The sequence below is a fragment of the Chenopodium quinoa genome, unplaced genomic scaffold, assembly GCF_001683475.1.
Source record: "Chenopodium quinoa cultivar QQ74 unplaced genomic scaffold, ASM168347v1, whole genome shotgun sequence".
NCBI lineage: Eukaryota > Viridiplantae > Streptophyta > Magnoliopsida > Caryophyllales > Amaranthaceae > Chenopodium > Chenopodium quinoa.
In genome coordinates, this window is record NW_018743405.1 from 2519395 (window position 1) to 2528699 (window position 9305).

At 41.0% G+C, this 9305-nt stretch overlaps 2 protein-coding genes across 2 annotated transcripts; one reads left to right on the top strand and one right to left on the bottom strand.

Annotated features, from left to right (window-relative positions):
• The first annotated feature begins 5388 nt into the window (after positions 1-5388).
• LOC110739030 lies at positions 5389-7236 on the top strand. Its single transcript, XM_021919484.1, has 3 exons — positions 5389-5821; positions 5911-6534; positions 6626-7236. Exons 1-3 carry the CDS (start codon positions 5389-5391, stop codon positions 7234-7236), a joined length of 1668 nt encoding a protein of 555 aa, XP_021775176.1.
• A 917-nt stretch (positions 7237-8153) lies between these two features.
• Positions 8154-8786, bottom strand: LOC110739031 (protein MAIN-LIKE 1-like). The gene has a single exon (XM_021919485.1). It carries the CDS (start codon positions 8784-8786, stop codon positions 8154-8156), a length of 633 nt encoding a protein of 210 aa, XP_021775177.1.
• Between the last annotated feature and the right edge of the window lie 519 nt (positions 8787-9305).

The following is a 9305-nucleotide window of genomic DNA, read 5'->3' on the forward strand; positions in this document are numbered from 1 at the left end:
GTGTCTCCCTAAAATCAAACCCGGTGATGAGTACCTTTCACGTCGAATCATAATCAAATGAAGCGAAAGTGTGGAAAATTTAGTGTTGCGGAAAGTTCTAATTTCTTTTCTCTTCTCTCTGTTTTTGAAGACTTATTTTAAGAAAACATCCAGTCCAGTTTGGTTGGTCCATGATATGGGTCCAATAGTAGTGTAGTTGGATGGGGCTTGCCAAGAGCTTTCCAACGATATATTATAAGCCCAATTCCGATGAATATTGAGGAAGTTATGGCCAATTTACTAAATTGGTCCCGGTTTGAGCTTTATATGCGGCCCAATGATCTAGGGGAGGGCCTAATATGATTTATCATTCCTAATGCAATTAGGAATGGTTTTAGTCTTCTAGATTCTTCTAGAAGGTTCTTTTCATTCCTAATTCAATTAGCATTGATAAATTGACTTTTCAGAGTTTTAATTAAAATCAAATAGCACTTTCGAGGAAAAGATACGATTTTATCCTCCAGTACGGCAAACTTATCTGATTTTCGAAAACGCGTCAAAAACAGGTCTGGCGCTTGACACCAGGCATTGGCGCCTGGATCTAGGCCTGGCGCCTGGCGCCAGCCATTGGCGCCTAGCGCCAATTAGCCAGGGTTGGCGCCAGCTCTGTTTTACGTGCGCCAAGTGCTCTGTTTTGATTTTTTTATCTTTTTGGCTGATTTCTCTATAAATAACGTATTAAAAACTCTGCTTTGAATCATCAACAATCAGTTTTAATTAATATTCATCTACAATCAGTTTTCATTCATCAATTCTCTCTCATTCTCTTCTATAATCATTCACCATCTCTCTCTCTCTTTTTCTAACCTTGCTTTTCACATACAAAATTCCGCATTCAAAATCTAGAAATACCTAGCCATATTCGAAGTTGCCTTCGTCCTAGACGTGAAAGGTTTAATTTCTGAGGGTTTGGTCCCAAATCTCTCTTTCAATCATTTAATTTAATTGTTGTTTATTTATTTTCCTTGAAGTTACTAACGTGTGTGTTTTGTTATTAGAAAGAGGTACGAAGCATCAAAGTAAGTGCTTTAATGGTTTTAATTGATATTATGATGTAGAAATCATGTTTAAATTGTTATTATGATATTTCTAGTATCATGTTTAGGGAAAAGGTTATAATATCAGATATGCTTATTATGATTCCTGCAATGCTTCCTATGTTCTTCCTAATATTTATGATCGTTAGTACCATGTTAGGGTTAAAGATTTGATTTTTATTGCTTAGTGACATGTTAGGGTTTGTTATTAATCTTGTTAGTATCATGCCTAGAATTTTGCTATTTTTATTATGCTTTAATATTAACATGAACATGATTATGATTATAATTGTTATAATTTATGATGATTATGAATATTATTATTATTATTATTTTGATGATGATTATTTTGTTTATAATTATATTATTATGATGATTGTTAATATGATAATTATTATAATGATGATTATTATGTTGCTTGATATTTATTGTTATTGCTTGATCACACCTTTTATGCATGTTTAAAGGGAATTTGTATTTGTAATCACTCTTAATAAGATGATTAATTATCTTGTTAGGGTTAATTTGAATATAATTCAAGTGATCACCAGTAATAGATTTATTTGTGCATTATATTCAACCAACATAGATAAACAGGTTTAGGGTTAATCCTATTGATTGCATGTTAGTCAGAAAGCGCACATGAATACGATCAGAATAAAGTAGAGGCCTATTATTAGGGCAGGTTCAATCTATTTTAGGTTGGATTTGTACTATCATCCCCAAACCCTTATTTGGTTCTAGACCTTATGTAGTTGACGATCTCTTGGATCGTTAAGGGGTGTAACCTTCACCTCGTAAACGGTTTACAAGTTCCTAAAACTTGTTGGCGACTTTTTCGCTCTACCTTCTTCCCTTTTGGACGCCACCGTACTTTAGTGTATGATCACAGTGGGGTTCAAGCTAGGGGATTAACTCTTGGAATTATTCCCCACAGGTTTTTGGCGACTCCACTGGGAAGGATTTCTATTTTAATTCCTGAATTTGTTTCGGCCATGATTTAGAATGAGTGGATGAGACTCAACACGTTCTAAGTATTTCATGTGCGTAATTTTGATTATCATTATTGTCATATGCATAAAAAAGATCTCATTGGAAAGACCATTCGTAATGAGTTAAAAACATAGGATTTTACACGTAGGAAATTTGAGAAATTTTTTTCACAACTAGGACCGAAATAACACCGCGCGAAACTGAAAAATTTTATCGAGCACAGAAAGTTGCTGAGGCATATGGGAAGTAGCGCCAGAGGCCAGAGCTTGGCGCAAGACTTTTAGCCGTAGCGCCAGACACCAGCATTGGCGCCAGGCGCTACTAGTAAAAACTGGCGCCAGTTCTGATTGCTGGCGCCAACCTCCCCCAATACCGAGCCAGAAATATGCGTTCTAATTTCGACCGATTTTTTGTATTGTTTGCTCGATCCTACTTCCTGATTGAATTTTTTCTCACTTTTCTGAAACCTATATGTGTTCTACATATAGACATAACCCTCTGGGAATTCCTGCTCCATCTACCTGATTGAACGCTCTGTGCAACAAAGGGTACATCCGAGATGTTGAATTCACCAAACCATGGAAGGGAGTTTTTTCTAAAACTCGCGGTGTCCCATCCACTCGCGCCAACCCTTCACGGTTAGGCTTCCGCGCGGTGCATCCGGACAATTAACCATGGACCCTCTTTGACTAAACCATATCTCGAACTTTAGAGAACTAGAGCCATGGTTAGGTTGCAAACTCATTGCATCATATTGTGCCTACTTGACTAATTGTGCATTATTTGTTGTGCATACTCTATGTGTTTTTCCTAACCGTTTGTTTGACTTGTGATTAAGCCTAAATAAATTAATTAATGACTAAAGGACTTTATTTTATTAATTAATTAATTAATTTGAGCTAATAAATATACCTAAAATCGAGTCATAGTTCCTTTAAATCAACCTGGATTTTTATTCCCTTACACTACAAAAGAGTCAACGTGTTTTGGTCATATCTGGAGTTCTAGAGAGAACTACGAGTCGTACAACCTATGGATCTGTAGCCCCGAGTTTTATATTTAATTTGGCGTTGATTTCTTCTAAATTAGAGTCATAGATCAAACGTTATGACTAAAATACCACAGCCTATCCAGTTTAATGCATATACGTGCGGTCTTAACTTAGTCTTTGCTTGAGTCTAGTCACATAGTCTAGCCACATGCTCAGGACACGAGTCTTAACATGCCACCTACACTCACTAGTCTTAGCACACACTTTGAGTACAACACCATGACCATGTCTTAGGTTTATGCATGAGTCGGTCTTTTCCGTCATTTGAGTTGGGGGTACATTCTATTTCTAATTCTTCATATCCCTCCATCTAAATCTTCTTTCATGTTCTATTCCAATCTTTCTTCACTTCCTCAATCCATTGCATGTTGAATAAAGTTTGAGTCAAATAATTAACAATAAGTATCCCCAAATTCCTTTTCCACAGTACTTGGTCAAGGAGAGAAGGGCGATTAATCAAGGACAACCTCTTTATTCAAGTCTCGCTTTTTGATAAACCAATTCGTCAAAAGAGGAAGGCTAAAAAGATAATGGAAAGTCAAGAAGAAGTCAATGAGATTAGGAACCAATTGGTTACCGTGACTGAGACACTGAAGCTACTCACACTCAAGATCAATGATCCCGTGAAGCAACAACATACGGACCTCATGCAAGAGAGTCTAAGCAAGCTATCTAGTGACTATAAATTTCAGGGCATGAGTTCACAAGGGGTCTCTCTTGACAAGGAACTTCTTCCTCATAAGTTCAACGCCACTGACATCCCTAAATTCAAGGCAACAGATAAACCTTACTACCATCTAAGAGCTTTTGAAACTATAATGAGCATTAAGGGTATCGATAAGAAGGTTTTCCCCTCTCTGTTCCCACTATCTCTCGAAACCGTTTGTCAACAATGGTTCTTTTCTCTCGAAAAAGAAAAAACCTCTTCTTGGGAGTCGATAACAAACACTTTCGTTGATAGATACAAGTGCAACATCCAAGACGAAACAGACCACAGACAACTTGAGATGTTGAAACAAAAAGAAAACGAAGGGTTCACTTCTCTATTCAACAAATGGAGGGAAACTTCTGCTAATATGGTCAAGGCTCCTACCGAAAAAGAATCTGTGAGGATGTTTATCAAGAATCTCCAAGGAAAGTATTCAAAGCACTTAAAGTACCAACACAACTTGAATAATTTCAAGGTTGTCTATAATATAGGCATTGACATTGAAGATGACCTTCTGACAGATAATAGTGCGAGAGGAAAGAAGAACGACCATCCTTCTTCTTCCTCTCCCATTAATGAGGTACATGCCACGAATGCCTCTAAACCACGAATCCAAAGGTCGAAAAGGGTGTTCACTCTACTTGGCATGAGTTATGAAACGGCTTTCGAGAAGCTACATCACAAAGGACTAGTCATGCCCATAGGGCCTATCAAAGATCCGGTTCCAGAAGCCAGGCCACCTAAGTAGGACCCTATAAGCACTGCAAATATCACCAAGGAAGGGGTCACGACACTGAGGAGTGTTGGAAACTCAAAGAAGCTATTCAAGATCTGATCGATAACAATGAAACTTCCGAGATTCTAGCCATTGAAGATGACCAAGCATCCTTCGATCCATCACTTCTTATCATACCTGTAGGAGAGCCCATGATCGAGACAACTTATATGACCCCTCTCGATGAAGTGGCCATAATTGAGGAGGATGAAAATCTTTTCTTAGATAATACCAAGGAAGACTCGTCAAGTCTAAAAGAGGACGTTCGAAAACTGCAAGATGCCATTGCCATGCTCTTGAATGTGGTAGAAGGATTAGCAAATCGGGTGATGGCCATTGAACAAAATTCTCGCCAAGAGTTTAATGAAGAACTCAATGCTCCTAAGCCACGGGCAAAACGGACAATTGAAGGATACACACCAATAGGAACGACTTACAATGAAGCTTTTGACTGTCTTCACGATCAAGGTCGAGACCCTCCACCTGAAAAACGGTTTCCCAATTGGATCCAAATTTCTATTGTCGATACCATAGAGGTCATGATCACACTATCGAAAAGTGTCTCACTCTCAAGGATCGTTTTCAAGACTCCATTGATTCAAATATCCTTCATGTAACAGTAGTAACAGTGGCTGTAAAGGGAAGAAGAACGACTATCCTTCTTCTTCCGGAAACACCTACTCTAGTAATAGTGTTGGTACTTTCGACCTTAGTGAGATCCTAGCCATGGGCAATCGAAAGCAACCAAAAAGGGAATTTACCCCTATTGGAATTAGCTACGATGATGCTTTCGATCGACTCCATGCCACGGGAATCATTACTTGTACACCGTGATCTTGGGCTATGTGCGGCTTTGAGAGAAGTCTTTCCAGGGACGTCACATTTACTCTGTCTATGGCACATCAACAGAGATGTGGAGGCTAAGGTGACGAAGATGTTTGGAAACAAGACGGTTGGTGTCAGTTTTAGACCTGGGAGATGGTTCAAAATCGTGAATGCAACAACACAGGCGGAGTATGATCGTGCTCTAACTGCCATGCAAGTGAGGTGGGGAAAATATCCGGAAGTGATTCAGTATGTTCAGAGAACTTGGCTTTGTCATAAGGAGAAATTTGTGAAGTTTTGGACGAACCAGGTTCTTCATTTTGGTAACACCACCAACTGCAGAGTTGAGAGCCAACATTCAGCAGTTAAAACTTGGTTAGAATCATCCACTGGTTAGTTGTATTATTTTATTAGTTGTTCTCGTTGTTACGTAATTGTAATTGTAATTGTATTTGAATTTACTAATTAGAATCATTGGCAGGTGCTTTGGATACCGTATGGGCCCGAGTCCATTGTCATATCGGTAATCGCATCATACAAATTCGTAATGACTTGGAGGCATCAAGGTCTAAAATTGGTCAGATGTACAGAGAGTTGCCACTGTCACGTATAAATGGCAAAGTGTCTCAACATTGCTTGAAAGTTCTGGATAACGAGACGAAAAGGATGCGGGATTTGAGTTACCAGGTCCATGAACGGTGTGGATGTGCTATGCGTCTGACCCATGGTCTTCCATGTGCTTGCCAGATACATGATTCGATAGTTGCACAGACAGGATTGTATAGCAGCCAAATTCATTCTTTCTGGAAGATACTGGTTATTGGTGATGGTGTTAACATTCCTGAAGTGGTAAATGATTCGACCGAGGAGGCTGCACATTTTCGGTCCCTAATCGACGAAGTCATGGAAAGTGACCCGGTCGTACGTCGAAATGTAACGCGAATCATTGAAGAGGAGCTACATCCAGATCATTCACACCTTGAAGAACCACATATCAACCTTAACACTCGTGGTCGACCGAAAAGAAATAACACCAGGCGTGATCGTAGCTATTTCGAGCATGTGAACCGTCAACACACTCAACGTGGTGGTGACCCAGAACCAGGTAATACTAAAATTCTATATTTAATATAAAAATATGTAAACTTAATATTTATAGCTTTACTAATAATTTATCTTTTAATTTTGTGTTGTAGATCCAAGTGACATTAGTCAATGCAGGTATTTGAACTTGCTTCCAGCCCCAATGTTGACGTACATTTCTTCTTGGAAGGATGTCATTGGTGATGGGAACTGTGGCTTTCGTTGTGTCGCCGACTTCTTCTTTGGCGATCAAAATAAGTGGTTTGACGCTCAGGAAACAATAGCGAACGAGGTTGCTGGTCATCCTGATTTGTACGAACGGATTTACGGGCTTGGGCGACTTTGGATGAACGTGGAGCGTATTCGATGGGATGGTGGGGCTGTCGGGGAGCGGCATTGGATGGTTACAATTCAAGATTTATTTCCTATTGCTACGTGGTTCAACGCAAGGGTGATTTGTCTCGGAGTAGGCCTAGTACCAACTTGCTACTACCCATGCATCACAGTCTTACCGCTTAGGGCACGCAACGGGGTTCGGTCACCGACTCGAGAGTTTGTGATTGCTACAGTTGGTGGATCACATTTTATCCCTCTTGACCTTGTACCTGATTCACCACTCCCGCCGATCGCCGGTTGGTGGACGCAAAACCATGAGGATAGTGTTAATGGATGGGATCAAGCATATCAGTTGAGAAGGGACATGGGAGATGCATTAGTTAGGTAGTTTGTAATGTACATTTACTAACTTTGAACATTTGTAAGAAAATTAGAATTATGAAATTAATTTTAAATGTATTTGCTTTTAATCTAACATGATATGCAACAAAACATCAAATATAAAATAAAATAAGTGTCTAGTTTATACAGTACATTTAAAAAACAAAAATTAAAAATAAGTTCATAACATAAGTAAAACCACTAACAGAACATCTAATCAAAATAATCTAAAGTCCCATTTTTGACTTCCAATCAAATACAAGCTGCTCAGTCATTGTTTGAGTCTCACTCGACATTTCAGGATACTCAGCTAGTGCTCTTTGGTGAATCTCCATGGACCGACCCATCCACTGCAAATCAAACAATAACATATTTTAAACACAAAAATTCATATAAGTCATTGTTAATATAATAATAAGCATAAATACTTACGTAATTAGTGTTAGTCCGCTCAGGCAGGTTGCTTGTAACTCCTGCACCTGGAGATACCCGCGGGTGAGAAAACCACTGCATGTAACCGGGCGCAACCGAAGGGGCTGCAGCACTAAGCCTGGGTAGGGCACCTAAAACAACACTCTGAGATACCCCAGGGACAAACCTGTTCCACATCACAGCTGTCATCTCAGTCAGGAAGTCTACCCGATACATCTTCAAGTTAGTCGGCCTCTTGGCCTTCTCTGGCCTGATGATCTCGCGGGGAATGCCTTGCACGAAACCAAGCTGGCGCACCACTCTATCAGGCATGTACGACTCAATGATGTTACGGTACTAGATGCAGCCAATGAATAAAGTGGGGGGCACTCGTAATGCAGGATCAGCTCCGTATGGTAGCTAGTTCACCTCACGGTCAGTAAGCGCATCAATCCTAGTACGAAAAGCTAACAGGCGCTCCAGGTTCTTGCTAGGACATCCCGCTCCTACATCCTAAGCAGACGCACGAGGAATTTGAAGGTCCCGGGTCAAGGTACCCTGTTGTGGCCGAAAGCACGAAAAGTACTCGTAAATCCACGCTTGCAGAAGCGTGAGACAACCAGCAATCGAATCAGCACCTTTCCGTGATGCCGTGCCCAGTTGCCGATACAAGTAGGCCAGTGCAGCTGTTCCCCAAGCATACTCGTTAATAGGGACATCCGTGTGACATAGCTCGTGAAGGAAGGAAGGATGCGTACGGTTACCACTCTTGTCTACAAACAGTGTACCTCCAAGCACTAACCACAAGTATGCATCAAGCTGCTCACTAAAATCCCGGTCGACCGCCAATGTCGACTCAAAAATCTTATCAGTCAACACCCCACTACCCTGCCAAATGGTCTTTGTGCCGCAAACCTCAGACAGATCATCTGGAGTCATATCCATGGTGACCGAGCACGCGTCCCGTAACACGTCCGTGCTAGGAGTAGTGGACACCATATTGCCTGCAACCCGTAACCTAAGTATGTTGTACACGTCATGCAGCAAGATCGTAATCTCCCCAAATGGCATGTGAAAGGTGTTCGTATCTGGCTGCCACCTCTCAACAAAAGCAGAAATCAACGGCCAATCAAGTCTCTTAAACATCAGGCCGGGCAAGTGAGACAACCAACTAGCATCAATCGCCGCAATGTCCTACACATATTGACGGCCTCGCCAAGTGAACAAGTCAGAACATAACTTTGTCCTACTCAAACAGCGCAAAACACTACGCTCCTACTCCATCCAGATATACCGTGCCACGTGACCGCCAAAACTAGGGATAACTGACCCATCCTCAGTCCCACCCGGCATCGATTCCTGCACTAACCATGCCTCTGCAGAGCTGGAAGTAGGCTGACTCGACCCACTACCAACAAATCTCCCAAACTGACCCCTATATACCATATGGAAATCCTGAGGGTCCTGTTCTTCATCCCGGTCACCAGCATGACTAGCCGAACATTCGTCTTCCTCGTCAGATATGGGTGCTCCACTTGCAGAGTACAAGGGCCGACTACTACCAGACTGTTGGTCTCTCGACCAACCACTAGTAGACTCGAATTGCTGCTGCTCGGGCTGAACCGGTGAAGATCGAGATGTCTGTCTCCTAACACAAGCATTCAG

Bases quoted from the DNA above. Each gene is read 5' to 3' on its own strand.
- LOC110739030 (XM_021919484.1), top strand. From the start codon at position 5,389: ATGCTTTCGATCGACTCCATGCCACGGGAATCATTACTTGTACACCGT. The intron at 5,822-5,910 runs GTTAGTTGTATT...AATCATTGGCAG, and splicing joins TTGGTTAGAATCATCCACTG to GTGCTTTGGATACCGTATGG. The intron at 6,535-6,625 runs GTAATACTAAAA...TTTGTGTTGTAG, and splicing joins TGGTGGTGACCCAGAACCAG to ATCCAAGTGACATTAGTCAA.
- LOC110739031 (XM_021919485.1), bottom strand. From the start codon at position 8,786: ATGTTTAAGAGACTTGATTGGCCGTTGATTTCTGCTTTTGTTGAGAGG.